The sequence below is a fragment of the Eulemur rufifrons genome, chromosome 23, assembly GCF_041146395.1.
Source record: "Eulemur rufifrons isolate Redbay chromosome 23, OSU_ERuf_1, whole genome shotgun sequence".
NCBI classification, from domain to species: Eukaryota; Metazoa; Chordata; class Mammalia; order Primates; family Lemuridae; genus Eulemur; species Eulemur rufifrons.
Genome location: NC_091005.1, coordinates 15,964,051 through 15,981,755, shown reverse-complemented (window position 1 = coordinate 15,981,755; position 17,705 = coordinate 15,964,051). Strand labels below are relative to the sequence as shown.

At 57.9% G+C, this 17,705-nt stretch overlaps 1 protein-coding gene across 2 annotated transcripts; it reads left to right on the top strand.

Moving 5' to 3' along the window:
* The first annotated feature begins 880 nt into the window (after positions 1 to 880).
* Positions 881 to 17,394, top strand: FCSK (fucose kinase). Of its 2 annotated transcripts, XM_069497828.1 has the most exons (24): positions 881 to 1,183; positions 3,915 to 4,018; positions 4,372 to 4,523; positions 5,294 to 5,344; positions 6,353 to 6,478; positions 6,871 to 6,943; positions 7,355 to 7,452; positions 7,804 to 7,884; positions 8,401 to 8,520; positions 8,702 to 8,873; positions 9,210 to 9,322; positions 9,819 to 9,920; positions 10,034 to 10,204; positions 10,653 to 10,717; positions 11,025 to 11,395; positions 12,101 to 12,311; positions 12,481 to 12,647; positions 12,729 to 12,950; positions 13,340 to 13,483; positions 13,639 to 13,758; positions 15,411 to 15,598; positions 15,687 to 15,786; positions 16,315 to 16,538; positions 16,709 to 17,394. In XM_069497828.1, the coding sequence occupies exons 2-24, from the start codon at positions 3,937 to 3,939 to the stop codon at positions 16,793 to 16,795; spliced, it is 3,240 nt and encodes a 1,079-aa protein (XP_069353929.1). In that variant the 5' UTR covers positions 881 to 1,183; positions 3,915 to 3,936; the 3' UTR covers positions 16,796 to 17,394. The 2 variants fall into 2 exon arrangements, with proteins under 2 accessions (XP_069353929.1, XP_069353930.1); XM_069497829.1 differs by lacking the exon at positions 7,804 to 7,884.
* Positions 17,395 to 17,705: the final 311 nt, after the last annotated feature.

The window sequence follows — 17,705 nt, the reverse complement described above, 5'->3', positions numbered from 1 at the left end:
AGGACCAGGATAATAGTGGACTTGACACTTTCGTGTGTCTGGTCATTCTTTGGCCAAGGGCAGACTGCCATCCTGACGACTCTTTCTGCAACTTGCTTCTTTTCCCTTAACAAAACAAAATGTCTTGAACATCGTTCTCTATTGTACATATTGATCTGCCTTGTTCTAAATGCTGCATAGCATATTCCATTGCATGGATGTGCCTATTTTAGTTTTCCAGTATCCTAGAGAGACCCTGGGGTGTTTCCAATTTTCGGCTATGACAAACAACGCTGTCATCCACAACTTTTCCAAAAGTTCCGCAGATCCTTTTACCACTGCTGAATTGTAAAGTTTCTTCCCGAAGGACCCACGTGATAAAACCAGCGAAAGCACTGTCGACTGCAAATCCAACTGTTTCTGCTTCTGCTGGGGCACGAATGTGATTGCCCCCGCCCCTCATTGGGTTTTTCTCTCGAGGAAAGCGGCCACCCCTGGCCCGGGCCGTAGGGGGCACACACACACAAAAAAAATCCCCAAACCAGAAAACCAACACACCCAAACCTGAAACTGCGAGTCCCAGAAAATGGGCCTGTGTCTTTAAGACGCATGGACCTCTGGGAGTTGTAGTTTCGCTGGCCACCCGCGCGGCCCTCCCCCCCCCCCCCTTCTTTCTGGATATGAAGACCCACTGTCCTTTTGGAAAGCGCTGCCCTAACGGTACCCGCCCGCCCGCGGTAGCTCGGCACGTGTCTTTTCGGGGTGGGTGGTTGGGGAGGGAGCCCGCCAGGGAGGCGGAGGTGTGAAACTACATTTCCCAGCGTGCGCCGGAGGGGGCGGTGGGCGGCCCGCGTTAAAGAGCCCGCCCCGCGGAACGCCGGCGGCCGCAGGTACGTCTATCCCCACTGGCCCCCGTGGGTCCCCGCTACGCCCCAGTACCCCCGCGGTTTCCCGGTGCACTCTCCCTGGTCAGGAGCAGCGCGCTGGACCACGAGCCACCCGAGTCCTGACAGGGAAAAGTCTCCGGGAACTTTGCCGGCGCCGTTGGAGCCCACCTGCTGCAGGAGGTGTCTGGTGTCCCGCCTGCCCTTGGCCTGGGACTGGGTCTTCCGGCGGCAGCCCCGGGACCTGGCCAGTGCTGCGGCACCTGCGCACGCCCGGGACAGGGAGTGTACGGGGCCCAGACTCCTCACACCTGAGCCAGGTGGGGCGCTCGATGCTGGCGCTGCTCTGATTTTGCTTTGAGACCGAGCTTCCTGACTCAGTTTACTCTGTCAAGGCTCAACGTTGTGCACGAATCTCAGTGATACACTGTTGTGTAATATGCAACACGATTTTGCTCCCAATCGACTTCTTTCTGTCGTTACTAAGAAGGCAGCCAATCAGAGTCCTCTATGAGCCCATTTTTTCTCTTTACGCTCTAAAATGCGCAAAGTCCTTGGCCCACCTCTCCAAAAAGCGTGTATGAAGGAGGCCTTATTTTATTCCACATTTAGTTCCCCCACCCTATCCCAGTCTTGGAGGACAGCGTGTGGCTGAGGACATTAAGAAATATTTCATCTTGACCTTAGCAGATGAAGTTCTGTTGACAGTGGGCAGAATATTAGAACAATTAGGGGCCTGTATTCTTTTCTAAGATTTCTGTGCAAATGTCAGGTGTGACAGAGGGGGCAGAGACTCCGAGAGAAATGTCTTGTTTCTACAGCATGATTAAGAGCATGAACCTTTGTGTTGGACACACCTGGCCTGCCACTACTAGCTGTGTGTGACCTTAGGCAGTCTGCTTGGCTCTGTAAGCTACAGTTTCTTTCTTCTTCTACAGCTTTGCAAAGATAAGATCCAACTCTTAGGGCTGCTGGGTGGGTCTTATGAGCCGATTCTGCAATGCCTTTGGCATAGTGCCTGAAGAAAGCACTGTGTGTCAGTTCCCTGTATCATTCTACCTTTTGCTGATCTGGCATGGGGTGCCCCTCAGCCTTGCTTGATTTCCCCAGGCCTTCCCTAATTTTTTTCTTCTTCGGGGCCATTTTTGACACAAAGAATATTTCAGAGCTCTTAGTCCCTCCTGTTTCAGGTCCAGGTTAAACTCTCCTGCTCCCTTCCGGTGAGGGAGGGATGGATAGGAAGTTTTGGACTGCAGTGCCCTTCCAAGTTTTGGGGTGATGGGGAGTCCTGAGGCCAAAGCTGCCTGTCAGGGGTGTCTGGGATCTTGCAGGAATAGGGCTGCCTCGGTATCGCTGCTGTGCTCAGTCCCTGGCTGGGAGCAGCTGGTGAGAAGCGTGGCCTCCATGTGAGCAAGGTGGGGGATTCAGATTGGAGCAGCTGGGGGCATCTGTCAGTTTCACTCCCTGCTAGAGGAAACCTAAGGGTGAGGGGTCCCTGAGGCCACAGTGAAGTCCCTCGCAGCCCTTCACAGGGAAGGCCAGGATTTCCCCTTCTGGGCTGAGCTGGGAACAGCAATTTCTGCTACTGATGGAGGAGGCCTTTCCTGAAAGCATGGGGGAGTGTGGGTGTTGCTAAGTGGTCGTGTCCTGTCAGCCTTAACCGTAGGCTTGGTGGCAGCAGAATCTGTCCTGAGAAGAGACCGTTCTGAGGTTCAGGTTTTCTGTGGGCTTTTGGCTGGGGCGTGGGCTGAGCATTGGCTGCATGCTCAGGGCACATCTCAGACAGTGGCATATGACTTGCTTCCACTGTCCCTCTCCTTGCTGAGCTTTGGGGGCTGGAGGGAAGAGGTGGTGGGTGGGCTGCTTCGTGGGACAGCAGTGGGAGTCCTGCCGGAGGTGAGTGCCAGGGGACTCCAAGGGATTCGTCCACAGGTGGTCTTGAGAGGCCAAAGGCTTTGGAGTCACACTGCTTCCCCATTTGGCAGGAGTGTTGGTGGGGTCAAGGGGGGGTGAAGCCGTAGCTTTGCTCTCGCTTTGCCCCTGCTTGATCAGACTGCCTTGGAGCAAGGTGGCCGACAGGTAGTGTTCCTGCCCCTTCTGGCTTAGAGCATCTGTGAGGGAGGTCCCTGTGCAGGTGCTGTTGGCCCCCTGCCCAGATCCCCTTACGCAGGCTGGTGCCCCCCTCCCCCAGCTTGCAGTGTGCACGTGGGATCCTCACAGCTGCCCCCTTCTCCAGGGAGTCGCCCTCAGCTGAAGGAGCCGGGGAGGTTAGACCCTCGCTCTCTCCCTCCCTCCAGCTCACAGCCAGTGATCGAATGGCAGCGGGCGGCGCTGGTGGTACAGAAAGGGCAGCCCCTTGCCTAAGGTGGGCCCAGCTGTCACCCCATCCTGCTTCCTCACTTCCTTCCTCCTCAGGAAATCGCACGCACTCGCATTTTAGAACAGCACCGTGCCCTTACCATGTGACCCAGCAATCCCACCCCAGGTGTCCACCTAGAGAAATGAAGCCACCTGTACCCAAGGTTTATAGCAGTTCATGACTGCACAGAGCTGGAGACAGCCCTGATGCCCTTCAGGGGGTGAATGGAGAAACACGCCGTGGCACATCCACGCCAGGGAATGCTGCTGTGTGGGAAAAAGGATTGGGCTATTGAAAAGTGCGACAACTCGGCTGAATCTCAGAGGCGTTACGTTGGATCAAAGAAGCTAATCTCAAAAGATTATATTCCAATTATTTTACAATTGAAGAAAAAGAAAATTTTTTTTAGAGATAGCATCTCACTATATTGCCCAGGCTAGACTAGAACTCCTGGGCTCAAGGGATCCTCCCACCTCAGCCTTTACTTGACAGTTTTAAAAAGATGAAACTGTAGCTATGGGAACAGATCAGTGGTTGTCAGGGGTTAGGGATGGAGGAGGGATAGCAGGAAGAAGTTTTTTGGATGCTGATAGTGGCATGTGTTAAAATTTATAGGACTGTATGCAAAGAGGAATCAATTTTAGTATATCATAATTTAAAAAATTTTCACATACATCATATCGCTCCCTCAGGAAGCCCCTCCACTTGGCCAGAATGGAGCAGCCGAAGGGGGTTGATTGGACCGTTGTCATCCTGACGTGTCAGTACAAGGACAGTGTCCAGGTCTTTCAGAGAGGTAGGTGACGCCCCATTCTCCCCTTGCTCCTAACAGAAAACCCCCTCCCCTTCCTCGCTATATCCCTACAGCCCCAGAGCCAGGCAGACCTGGGTTCAAACCCAGATCCTGCTTCTTCCCAGCCACGTGACCTGATACATATCATGCCACTTCCTTGTGCCTCAGTTTTCTCATCTGTAAAATGGGAGTGATGGTACTTCTCCCACAGAGTTGGGGAGAGATCTAGCGAACTACTACATGAAAAGCCAGCACGTGAAAGAAGATAAAATAGCGACCACTAGTAGGCTTGCTCAGGTGCTCTGGAGCAGGGCAGGGAGGCGGAGGGCAGGTCCCAGCGCATGTTCTGACCGCAGAGCTGGAGGTGCGGCAGAAGCGGGAGCAGATCCCAGCGGGGACGCTGTTACTGGCCGTGGAGGACCCCGAGATACGCGTGGGCAGCGGAGGAGCCACTCTCAATGCCCTGCTGGTGGCTGCTGAACACCTGAGTGCCCGGGCAGGCTTTACTGTGAGTGTTCACGAGGGCCACCCCTCGGCCCCATGTCTCTGTCGGAACCAGATCATTTCTGAAATCCCCGGCTCTTGTGGCTTCATCGCCCTGGCCAATTCAGCATTGGCTTCAGTTTTTTTTATCAATAAATGGGGCCTTCGTCTCTGCCCTGCCATCCGGGTGAGGGCAGAAGCCAGGGCCAGCTTTTGCAGTGTTTTTAGAAAGTCAAAATGAGGCTTTCTGGCTTCTCTTGAAAAGTTCAAAGATCTTGCTACCCTGGGCTGTCACTCCCACGTGGCAGCTGTTCACTGGGACTGAGATGCACCCGCCCCCTTCGGGCAGGCCGGGTGAGTCAGTGTCCCCTCTGGGCCCATGTCTTACACGCATCCAGCCACTTGGCTCAGTCATCTTGCCCGCGTGGTGTGCTGGCATGCAGAGTGAGGATAGTCACAGGCGTGGACATGCTCTGGTGATGGAGGTGGCACCTGCAGGGGAAGGGGACCACTGTGTGGCTGCCACAGAGCTAACTTCCCACTAGTCACACATTCAGCCAGCCCTGAGCTGTTGCCTGCAGCCTCGCCTCAAAAGAGGGAGCAGGGAGGTGGCCCAGGCAGAGGGCCACCGGCTTCCTTATCCTTGCCTGCCTGTGGCCATTGGTCTTGACCTTGCCTTTGTCCCTTTGGTACCTGAGTGGATTTGTGTTGGGTTCCTTCCCTGGACAATAGGGTGCCATGCTCTGGTGCCATGTGCCCGAGGCCCTGTCAATAGAGCTCTCCTGCCCCTGACAGGTGGTCACGTCTGATGTCCTGCACTCGGCCCGGATCCTCATTCTGCACATGGTAAGTGGCACTCGGGGCAGGGGCCACACAGAAGGCCAGAACCCCGAACCTCAGGGTTGAGCAGGACTTCAGGGGTGTTCTGCTATTGTGTGTGTGCACAAGATGTTCATTGTGCAAATCCAGAAGAATCGGAATCAGAATCAATCTCTAAATGTCAAAGAATTGGGAACAGGCTGAATATTAATATACACTGTATATCCTCCCCATGGAATAGTAGATTAAAAGGTCCATCTAACTCTATGTGAATCGACGAGGAACAAAGCTTGTCAGTTTCTGTGACCTTGGGCAAGTCATTTGACCTTTGCTAGGCTTCAGTTTCTATATATTTTATAAGTCTATAAAATGAGGAGGGCGACAGTGTCCCTCCGTGGGGACGTGCTGAGATGATCCATGTAAATGCTTAAAACAAGGCCTGGCTCACTCAGTGAAAAGGCCAGCGACCGAAGTTTGTACAGAATGATCTCAGTTTTTTAATGGGAATTTTTTAAAATTGGAATTTTGATTAATTATAGATCCACATGCAAGAAATAATACAGAAAGAAGCCTTTGTAGACTTTGCCCACATTCTCTCGTAATTATAACATTTTGCAAAACTGTAGTATAATGTAAGATTGTCATAGTATAATACTGACATTGATTCAGTCCCTAATCTCATTTCCCCAATTTTACTTATACTCTGTGTGTGTGCTAAGTTCTTTTCCAAATGATCTCATTTTTGTAAAAAAAAAAAAAAAAAAAAAAAGTAAAGAGTGTGTGAACAGTAGTCTGATAGGATATACCTTAAAATGAGGGCAGTAGTTAGCATCCCTGAGGGATTGGGTTTCTTTTTGAATATTTGCAGTTTCTAATTTTTTATAATCATGTTAATTTTAAAAATTAGAAAATGTTTTCCTGGTGTTTCCTTTTATAGCAGATGTCCTCTAGACTCTGTGCTCTGCCTGCACAGCTAATGAGCTGTCCCCAGGCTCTCTGTCCCAAGGGCTTCCTCACCAGTCCCCGCCCCCACAGGGCCGAGACTTCCCCTTCGATGACTGTGGCCGGGCCTTCACCTGCCTCGCTGTAGAGGACCCCCAGGCCCCCGTGGAAGCCCTGGTCTGCAACCTGGACTGCTTGCTGGACATCATGACCTATCAGGTGAGGCCGGGCGGTGGCCCCTGGAGCCTTGTCCCAGATAGAGCCATTTCTCTCCCACTGTACCCCCAGCTGTCGTCTGTGCTGGCTCAGCTGGGGAGCCCCAGGAGGAATGGTTTTGGGGGTACCCAAAGTTAGTGAGAGCTTCAAGAGTTAGTCTTGGTCACACTGGGGGAAGGTGTGCCCCCACCCCCCCACCCAACCTGGGGCCACAGCTTCCCCCAATGTGACCAAGACTAATTCTTGTCTTGGAGGTGAGTTCAGCAGTGCAGGGCCCTTGGGGAGGGTGGCTGCTAGGGCACAGACAGCCAGGCTGAGCCCTGGCTGGGGGAGAGCAGAGGAAGGGCTGGGCCCGGCATCAGCTGCATGTGGATCTGTTCTCTCTCCCCCTGCAGCTGGGTCCAGGCTGCCCGCCAGGCGTGTGGGTCTGCAGCACCGACATGCTGCTGTCTGTGCCTCCAAATCAAGGTGAGCCTGAGATGGCCTGGGACCTCCTTCCCTCGCCAGCAGTGAGAAGCCCGCTCTGCCGTTCTAGCTTGCTCTGTCTCTGGGCCCGGCCCACTGCCCTCTTCAGAAGGGAAGCTGTAGGGTGTGGAGAATGAAGCCCAGACCAAGAGGCAGGGCTTCCCCTGCTGGGCCTCAGTCTGCCTGTCTGTCGAATGGACATAAATACCCTTGCTGTGCCTCGGAGCTTTGTTGGAAGAACTTTGGGAAAGGAGGGTTGTCACTGTCCTAGACAAATGTCTGTTTGGCTTTGGAAACCATATTTCCCTTTTAGAGGTGCCCAAGTACCCCAGCTCTGGGCTCTTGAGTCCTGGCTGGGGACTCCCTGCCTCGGATTGGGGCCTCTGGTGGCCTCCCGATTGCCTCACCCCACAGGGATCAGCTGGGACGGCTTCCGGGGAGCCAGAGTGATCGCCCTTCCAGGGAGCCCCATCTATGCTCAGAATCATGGTGTCTACCTCGCCGACTCCCAGGTAGTGTCTCCAGGGGCAGGGCACGGGCTGCTGAGCTGGCCCGGGTGGCCTTCCAGCCCTGTGCAGTGGGCAGCCTCTCATCCTGCATTTCGAGTCTTGATGAGTTTCCTCACTCACTTGCTCTTGCCAAAAATGCATTTCACGCTGACTGCCCGCCAGGTTCTGCCCAGGCTCAGAGGCTGTGAAGACATTTAAAGGCTGCCCTCCACCGCCACAGTGTGGACGTCTCCAGCACCTGCCAGACTTGAGTCTGAGTTTTCACTTGGAGAAGTCCCTTGCTGTGGCTGTGGCTGGGGCCTCCTGCTGGATCCTATCTTGCTCCTTCCCTGTGTCTTTTCTTCCCCCACCCAGGGCTTCGTGTTGGACATTTACTACCAGGGCACTGAGGCAGAGATTCAACGGTGTGTCGGGCTTGATGGGCGGGTGCCACTGGTATGGCTGCTGGGCCAGGTTGGGGGACTTTGGGGTCCTTATGGGGCAGGGAGGGAGGGTTTGCTTTCCTTCCACAGGCAGAGCCCTACTCCTAGAAGATTCCAGGACAGGTTAGAGCCAGAATCTGAGGAAGGGGTGGTCTGGGAACTCAGGGTCTTGCCCTGAACCAGAAAGCCTGGAACTGGCGAGGCAGGGAATGCCACTGGGAGGTCTAGAGCCAGACTTGGGGATGCTTCCAGAAGGAAGGGCCAGGACGGGAGTGGTGGGGAAACCTGGGACTGGACCCTGTGGGGAAGGTGGAAATCAAGGTTTGGGAGAAGGCCTGAAGGTGCAGGGTGTTCCAAAAGGCACCTTGGTGGGGGCTGCCCCAAGTAAGCCTGGAGTCTGGGTGCTGGAGTGGCTCAGAGACCAGGTGTGCCTGTGCCTGGTGTGGCCCCGGCCTCGCTTGCCCCATCTGCATGTGTTTTCCTCAACTCGTGCCAAGGCCCCCACCTGACCTATTTGGGGACCCTCCAGGTCTCTGGGATTGTCTTCTTCTCAGTGGAGACTGCTGAGCACCTGCTAGCCACCCACGTGAGCCCACCCCTGGACGCCTGCACCTACATGGGCTTGGACTCTGGAGCCCGGCCTGTCCAGGTGACTGGGGGAGGGCAACTGGAGGGCCTTGGCTCAGGGGTGAGGTGCGGGATGACCTCAGCCAGCCCCTTCCCCTCTCTGGGGCAGAGTCTCTGAGGCTGGGACTGCCCCAGCTCAGCCTCGGAACTCCGGGGCGCAGTCGCTGCGCTGCCAATAGCTGTGCTTTTTCCCCTCGCCCCAGCTGTCTCTGTTCTTCGACATCCTGCTCTGCATGGCTCAGAACGTGAGCAGGGAGGACTTCCTGGTGGGGCGGCCCCCGGAGTTGGGGCAAAGGGACGCGGACGGAGCAGGTTATCTGCAGAGTGCCCGGGCCCAGCTGTGGAGGGAGCTTCGTGATCAGCCCCTCACCATGGGTGGGTACCGCCTCTCGGCTCTCTGGGGTGGAGAGACCTCGGGAGTGAGGCCCCAGCACGAGGACTGGCCGGTTACCCTGTCCCAGGCCAGCGCCCTCCACTGAGCTCACTGTCTTCCTGTCTTTTGTCTATTCCTGGGCTCCAATCCCCAGCTGTCTACTTTCTAGCTGTGTGGCTTTGGGCAGGTTTTTGAACCTCTGGACCTCAGCTTCCCCATGGGCCTGACATCGCCTGACGTCGCCATGCCTGCCGTCCTGGTGTCTGCTGGCAGGAGGCCAGTCTGGCGCCTGAGCTGCAGCAGGCATTGTGTTGGGGTCAGTACTTGTGTCTTTACAGCGTATGTCCCCAACGGCAGCTACAGCTACATGACCTCCTCAGCCAGTGAGTTCCTGCGCAGCCTCACGCTCCCCGGGGTCCCCAAGGCCCAGATCGTGCACTCCCAGGTGGAGGTGAGACCTCACTGCCCTTCAGAGGTGGCTGCTGGGTGTCTGGGCTCAGGCAGGATGTGGGCTCCAGGGCTCCAGAGCTCAGATTTCCTGAGTGTGGGCACTGGCGGCTCAGAGAGGCTAAGTAAATTGCCTAAGGCCACAGAGCCAGGAAGTGGCCAAATCAGGATTCTGGTCAAGGTCTGCCCGATTGAGAAGCTATAGAAGACTTTTCTGCGAGGTCTGCTTGGGGAGACAGACACGTTTGAGGTGGCGGGACTGGGTCAGTGCCCTGGTGTTAAGGAAGGGGGCAGGCAGGGTACAGAGGTGGCACTCAAGTGGCCGTGGTTGGGGTAGAAGAAGCCCCAGGCTGGGGCCGGGGCAGGTCCAGAGAGGAATCTGGCTGGCCGAAGGCACAGGGCGCAGCAGGCCCTGACGCTCCGCGCCCAGGTGCTGGGCTCTGGGAGAGGGTTGGGTGGCCCCCACCCTTGGCCCTCACGCCCACCCCCTGGCTGCACAGGAGCTGCAGCTCCTGGCGGCCGGGAGCTCCGTGGTCAGCTGCCTGCTGGAGGGCCCCGTCCGGCTGGGTCCTGGGAGTGTCCTGCAGCACTGCCACCTGCAGGTGAGGTCTGACAGCAAGGGCGGGCGAGTGGGGCCAGGGCAGCCAGCGTCCCGTGTGTGCTGGGGGGTGCTGGACGCCTGCCCACCCGGGACGCTTGCCCTCTCCCCTGCCAGGGCCCCATTCACATCGGCGCCGGCTGTTTCTTGAGTGGCCTTGACACGGCCCAGTCCAAGGCTCTGCGTGGCTTGGAGCTGCATGACCTTGTCCTCCAGGGACACCACATGCGACTACATGGCTCTCCGGGCCGTGCCTTCACCCTCGTTGGCCGTCTGGACAGCTGGGAGGTAGGCACCCGAGTTATATCCCCCATCGTCAGGCTTTGGGGAGCCCCAGGGGGCCCTCGCTGGAGCGATGGCTGTGAGGAGGGTGTGGCCGGTACAGTCTTCACAGGCCTCTGCCTCCCTGCTCTCATCTGCTCCGCGAGGTGGGCTGGGTGGGGATTTTTATCCCCTGCTTGTAGGCTGGAGACTGAGGTTCAGAGAGGGAGGTGACCTGCCTTCGGCCAGAGAGCCAGCTGTGGTGGATCGGGCCTGGAACCCAGGGCTCTGCTCCAAATGCCAGGCCCCTGGGCAAGAGGCTCCCAAGGCTTGAAGCAGTGTTTCAGAACTTGCTGGAGTGTGTGCCCACATCTCTCTTCCTGTCCTCTCGGAGCAGCTCCCAGCCCTCGGGCTGAGTGTCCCTAAACCCTTCCTGTGGCCCCGCAGCCCTGACTGCTTCCTCCTCTTCTCCCAGAGGCAGGGGGCAGGCACGTATCTCAACATGTCCTGGAGGGAATTCTTCAAGAGGACAGGCATTCGGTGAGGTCGATGGCCCCTATGGGGCAGCTAGGGTGGCCCCTCTTCCAGGCACACTCCTCCTGCCTGGGCAGCGCCTGCCCCCTGCCGTCCACTGGGCCTGGGGTGGTTTTCGGCAGCTTGATTCTCTCCAGCACTTTCCTTCTGGGCAACTTCAAGTCTCTGGCTGTGCTTAGACTTTGGGATTCCTGTTCAGTGGTCTGGGAAAAGGAGGCAGGGCAGCTCGGCCTCCCCCACTGAATGGCCCTCTTGTGCCACCTGGAGGAGTTTGTCAGGGCTTCCCTCCTAATTCACCCTCTCCCCGCGTCAGAGACTGGGACCTGTGGGACCCAGACACGCCCCCCAAGGAGCGTTGCCTTCTCAGTGCCCGCCTCTTTCCCGTGCTCCACCCCTCGAGGGCCCTGGGGCCCCAGGACGTGCTGTGGATGCTGGACCCACAAGAGGATGGGGGCGAGGCCCTGCGGGCCTGGCGCGCCTCCTGGCGCCTGTCCTGGGAGCAGCTGCAGCCGTGCGTAGACCGGGCTGCCACACTGGCCTCCCGCCGGGACCTGTTCTTCCGCCAGGCCTTGCATAAGGCGCGGCACGTGCTGGAGGCCCGGCAGGACCTCAGCCTGCGCCCGCTGATCCGGGCTGCTGTCCGGGAGGGCTGTCCTGGGCCCCTGCTGGCCACGCTGGACCAGGGTGAGTGTGCTGGGGAGTCAGACCAGGGTTACCTGCCCTCTAGACCATCAGCATGAGGGCACTGGGGAGCCATGAAGTGCTAAAGCAGAGAGACACACTGAGTTTACTTTTAGGTTTCTGGGAAGCTTCAGCCCTGTCGTGGGATTTGGTCAGAGGTTGAGGCCCGGCGGCTGAGCCTCAGGGTCCCGTGCACGTTGGCAAACCCTGCATGTTCCGTACTGGGTGCCAGGATGTGGGTGGGTGCAGAGCTCCAGCAGAGCCCCCGGGGGATGTGGCCAGCCCCCCCGAAGTCCCAGGCATACTGCTTGGGTGCTCAGAGCCTTAGCCTGATACGCAGCATCTCATGACCGGTCCCAGGGATTGTGGAACACTGTCCCTATTTAATCACTTACCCAGAGCCACACAGCTAGGCTGGTGGTGAGGCTGAGACTTGAGCCCAGGTGGTTTGACCCCAGAGCCTGACCTCTTAACCACTACGGGCATCCTAGGTAGGGGTAAAGGGACACATTTGGGCAGGGGCTGGCAGGATGAGAAGAGTTTTACCAGGCAGAGAATCGGGTGCATTTACAGGCAAGGATGTATCTTGAGCAAAAGCCAGGAGCTGTGCGGGGTCTGGAGCGTTTGGGGTCCCTTGAGTTGTCTTTCAGGGAAGAGGGTGTCAGGGGCAGGCCCCCCTCCTTGCCGCCCTGACTCCTGGTCCCTCAGTTGCAGCTGGGGCAGGAGACCCCGGTGTGGCGGCGCGGGCGCTGGCCTGCGTGGCCGACGTGCTGGGCTGCATGGCAGAGGGCCACGGTGGCTTGCGCAGTGGGCCAGCTGCCAACCCAGAGTGGGTGCGGCCCTTTTCGTACCTGGAGCGTGGAGACCTGGCTGGGGGTGTGGAGGCACTTGCCCAGGAGAGGGACAAGTGGCTGAGCAGGTAGGTGCTAATGAAGTCCCCAGCTGCCAAGGGAGGTGGCCCCTGATGGCAGAAACCCAGAGAGAGGTGGGGTACCTTTGGGTCATCCAGGGCAGTCAGGTCCCCAAAGCCAGGCAATCCACCCCAGCCCGGGTCTCCATGCCGCCAGCTCTCCCTTTCCTCCGGGCAGGCCGGCCTTGCTGGTGCGAGCGGCCCGCCACTACGAGGGGGCCGGGCAGATCCTCATCCGCCAGGCTGTGAAGTCAGCCCAGCGCTTCGTCTCCATGGAGCCTGTGGAGCTGCCGGCGCCTGGGCAGTGGGTGGTGGCTGAGTGCCCAGCCCGCGTGGATTTCTCTGGTGAGTGGGGGTGCGGCTAGCCACCCCCAGAGCTAGGCTGACAGCCCCCGTGACCAGCTTGGTCTTGCTGAACTGCCACAGGGGGCTGGAGTGACACACCACCCCTCGCCTATGAGCTCGGCGGGGCTGTGCTGGGCCTGGCTGTGCGTGTGGATGGCCGCCGGCCCATCGGGGCCAGGGCACGCCGCATCCCGGAGCCCGTGCTGTGGCTGGCGGTGGGGTCTCGGCAGGACGAGATGGCCGTGAAGATACCGTGCCGGAGCCTGGAAGATGTGCAGGATTACTGCCAGCCCCACGCCCCAGGTCAGGGCACCCCAGGACATCGGCAGGTGGGGACGGCACACACAGCCAGCTGGGGGATGGAGACAGAACCTAGAGTCCCCTCCATGGAGGACTGCAGGCTACTGGGGCCTGGCCTGAGGGGCGGCCAGTCTGGTGGAGGAGCCCTGAGGGAAAGGAAAGGCCTGGATGTCACCCTGCCCAGGCACACGCAGACACAGGAAGTAGAGATGGCACATTTTTCCATGTCGAGGAGCCCAAGGCCCTTTTGTGGCTTGGGGATGAGGCCTGCACTGCTGCTGGCCTTTTGTCCCACCAGATGAGCTCGCACTGGACTGGGAAATGGCGGGGGTGGGGAGTCTGTGTCTACCTGTGGAGACCAAATTCCTTGCTGGGTACCCGTCCCTCTGTAGGGGCCCTGCTGAAGGCGGCCTTCATCTGTGCGGGCATCGTGAGCGTCCACTCGGAACTCCCGCTGAGTGAGCAGCTGCTCCGCACCTTCGGGGGTGGCTTTGAGCTGCACACCTGGTCCGAGCTGCCCCATGGCTCTGGCCTCGGTGAGCACGCCCTGTCCCTTGCCAGCCACCTCCTGTCACAGCCCTCCAGCCTTGCCCGCGACCCCCCTCTCTGGCCTCTGCCCTGACGGGGAGTGGGGCAGGACTGGGCTGGGTAGAGGCGTTTCATGCCTGGTACCCTCCTTCACACCCCGCAGGCACCAGCAGCATCCTGGCCGGTGCCGCCCTGGCCGCCTTGCAGCGGGCTGCAGGCCGGGCAGTGGGCACGGAGGCATTGATCCACGCGGTACTGCACCTGGAGCAGGTGCTCACCACAGGTATGGGCCACTCCGGGGCTTTGGGGGAGGTCACCGACACTTTCCCAAGGGCTTGTGGGGGGCTCCCCTGGATTTCCATGTGATCAGCCAACAGCCACATAACCGTACTGCTCCTTAAAATGGTTAGCATTTTAAGCAATAAGTTTGCTTCTTATTACTTTGACCTCTGGTGGTTTTCAGCTTGAAATGTACTACCTCAGATGTTTTATGAGCACCTACTAAGTGCCAGATTCTGTGCTGCACTTTTCATGTTAGGCACTGGCCGGTACCAGGTGCTGTTCTTGGTGACTCTGCTTCCCTTCAGAGCTGTCCCTTAGACAAGGCTGGGCAGAGCTGGTTTGGACTTGCGGCCCATCCTTCTGGCACCATGCCCCTCCCTTGGGCTGTGACCATCTGTGCCTCCTACCCCTGCCCTGGCCATATGGTCGGGCAGCGAGGGCCCAGCATCGGCTATGATCTGATGAATGTCACTAGCACCGGGCTTCTCTCTCGTCCTGGCCACGTGCCCTCCCCTGGAATCCATGCACAGGACAGGGCAGCCAGAGGCTTGTCTGGTTCCAGATCCTCGGTGCTCTGTTCATCTACGGGTGCCGGGCCTCGTCTGCAGCGTGACTCTGGAAGGAAACTGCTGCAAAGACGGACAGATGTCTTATGGGGTCTTTTCCTGTCACTTTGCAGCCCAGCCTCCTCCTTTCATTGTAGTGACTCACATCCTACCATAGGTAGTTGTTAGCAAAAGAAGCAAGTGGAAGGCCTTTCAGTTTTCTTTTCACGTGTACCATTCAAGTTCTTCACTTGGTCAACTGACAACTATTTGTTGAGAATCCACTCTCTTGTGCCGCAGAGATAAAATGAGCACAGATAGGGTCCTTGCTTTCAAAAGTCCACTGTCTATTAGAGACAGACATTAATCAATAACTGCTCTAGTGAAGGTGTAATTACGAACTGCACCAAGTGCTCTCAAGGAGAGGGGCACAAGAGAGCTCGTGACATTTCGGGCCCTGTGCTACCACTGTGTTTTGGCTGTCAAGTTCCAGATGCCTCCTGCTATTTGCATTTTATACTTTAAATCCCGGCAGGCCCTTCCCCAAATATCAAGGGCTTGTCCCAGAAGGAGCTCAAGTTTTGTCATTTTTATGTAGCCGCAAGGGGAAAGGGAGATCGGTACCTTTCATTACTAAAGGAAGATGTAAACAAGCTCTTTCAAGTTAGAGAAAGATAAGAGACGCTGGAAAGCTGCCTTCCAACGTGAACACCGTGAACACTGCATCAGGAAAGACAGGCTGCAGGGGGAGGACCGTGTCACTTCTCCTCTGGCCCACGCTGCCCTAGGGAGCGCAGAGGTTTAGTGTAAAATCTTTACCCTTTGATGTGCTTTATCCCAATGCTAATAACACACTAGGTTTGCAACAAAACTCAAGCTTTGGGGATTCCAAGCCTGGCTCTGGCGTGAAGCCCTTTCCCTGCTGGGATTGTCCTGCTCCCAGGACTGGGGACAGAAGCTGCATAGCTCACCTGTCCCATGGAGTTGGGGGAAGCTACCTTTCTTTCCATGCTGGTCCCAGCCAGGGGTGTGAGGCTGGGAGCCTGGGCTGGGGAGAGGGAAGTTGGGGCAGATAGGCTCCAACAGTGACAGGGCCCTGGTATCACAGGAGGTGGCTGGCAGGACCAAGTAGGTGGCCTAATGCCTGGCATCAAGGTGGGGCGCTCCCGGGCTCAGCTGCCGCTGAAGGTGGAGGTGGAAGAGATCACTGTGCCTGAGGGCTTTGTCCAGAAGGTCAACGACCACCTGCTCCTGGTGTACACCGGCAAGACCCGCCTGGCACGGAATCTGCTGCAGGTGAGCCCTGGCCCCAGAACGAGGGAGGGAGGCAGGTGGCTCAGCCTGGCCCGGACCCTCCGTCACCTCTCTCCTGCCCCGTCTGCAGGATGTGCTGAGGAGCTGGTATGCCCGGCTGCCCGCCGTGGTGCAGAACGTCCACAGCCTGGTGCGGCAAACTGAGCAGTGCGCCGAAGCCTTCCACCAAGGTGACGTGCTTCCCCCAGGGGAGGTCAGGGCGTCAGCAGCCAGGAGCCTGTGGGAGTCAGAGGCCGGGCTCCTTTGCAGGCTTGGCGCAGGGCCCAGATAGTCGGCCCCTGGGAACAGAAGCCTACTGTCTGTCCTCTCTGGGGTCTCACACTTAGGCGGGAGCCGTATCTCAGGACAAAACTTGCATCGTGGGAGAGGCCCCCCAGCCCCACCTGACAGGAAGCAGATGGGGCAAGAGGCTCAGCCCCGTGGCTGAGTTCCAGGGAGTCAGGGCTGAGCAGGGCTCCCGGTGTGTGGCTGCACAGTTCACTGGGTACTGACTGCTGGGCGCCGTGTCAGTCACTTTACGAACATTAGTCCCCAAACAACCCTGTGAAGTGGGCTTTATTACCTGTTTCCAGCCAGCACGGGCACCGGGGTTTTTAACCGTGACTGGGCCAGTAGTGCCTCTTGGCTCTTGACTCAGTCTACAGATGGGTGTTGACCTTGGCCCAGGCACACCACTCCCCTCTCTGCCCTCGCCGCAGGAAGCCTGCCCCTGCTGGGCCAGTGCCTCACCTCGTACTGGGAGCAGAAGAAGCTCATGGCGCCAGGCTGTGAGCCCCTGGCTGTGCGGCGTCTGATGGATGTCCTGGTCCCTCATGTGCATGGCCAGAGCCTGGCAGGGGCAGGCGGTGGGGGCTTCCTCTACCTGTTGACTAAGGAGCCGCGGCAGAAAGAGGCTCTGGAGGCTTTGCTGGCCAAGACTGAGGTACCCGATGGGGTTGGGGTTGGTAGTTGGTGGCCCACCAGCTAGCCAGGGGCTGTATCTGCAAGCCCCCCTGGCCCTGCAGCCTCAGTCCAGCCTCCGGAAGGCCTAAGATTTTTCCATGTCCCTCTAAACACCTCCTGTCGTGTCCTGTCCTGTCCTGTCCTGTCCAGGGCCTTGGGAATTGCAGCGTCCACCTGGTGGAAGTGGATACTCAGGGCCTGAGCCTGAAGCTGCTGGGTAGTGAGGCCTCAACCTGATGCCTGTTCCCATGAGACTGATCCTTCGCTGCAAGGAAACCTGGAGCTGCAGCGGCCCCTCCCTCCCTTCCCCCACAGAGCTCTCTGCCTCCTACTCCTCAGCCACCTCTGCGCATCTGCTCCCAAAGCGAGCAGACTTGGCAAGCAGAGACGGTGCTTGGGACAGGACTGTGACCTCTGGCTGACAGCAGCCTACGCTTGGCCTCTATACTATTTGGACACAAGAAGGTCCTAAGCTTAGTGTCCCATGTGGCCTTTACCAATCCCATGGCCCAGCTTGGGTTTTGGCCTTCTCACTCTCCACTAGGGCGCTGGAAGAAGATGACAACCAGCCTTAGCTTATGGCTGGGGGTCCCTAGGTAAGGCCAGCCCTGAAGTGGCCCTTTGAGTCATTTTCTGTGGCCTTCCTTAGAGGTGTAGAGACTTCACGCTCAACCCTCATGAAGAGACTGAGCGAGGGTGGGGGTCCATTGCAAGTCTGTGGCAGTGAGCTGACGAGTCACTGTCAACCCAGGCCTTAACCAGCAACACTAAGGACTGTGCCAAGTGACCTGGTGCTGGTGGGCAATGGGTTCTATGATATTCTTGGAATAAATTCACTGCCCTTCCAGGTTATCCTCATAAAGTATTTTTTGTTCTGCTGGGAGCAATTCCCGCTTCCCCCGGCACTGTGGGCAACTGCCCCTGGAATGATCCAGCTTGTGGTGCTGAGGGCCCAAGAGTGGGGACGAGGGTCCAGGACCGGATGAGGGCTCCTGCCGTCACAGGGGGCCTGCAGTGGCTGTGCACCGCTCCGGGTGTGGGAAGAGGCTGAGGCTTCAGGCTTTTGCCTTCACACTTCAGCACAACTGGTGGACCTGTCCTGGCCCAGAGCGCCCAGCCCTCCCTGTTTCTGGAAACGGCACACTGG

Coding starts and splice junctions, on each gene's coding strand:
- FCSK (XM_069497828.1), top strand. CDS start 3,937: ATGGAGCAGCCGAAGGGGGTTGATTGGACCGTTGTCATCCTGACGTGT. Junction 5,345..6,352: donor GGATCCTCATTCTGCACATG/GTAAGTGGCACT, acceptor CCGCCCCCACAG/GGCCGAGACTTCCCCTTCGA. Junction 15,599..15,686: donor TGGCACGGAATCTGCTGCAG/GTGAGCCCTGGC, acceptor CCCCGTCTGCAG/GATGTGCTGAGGAGCTGGTA.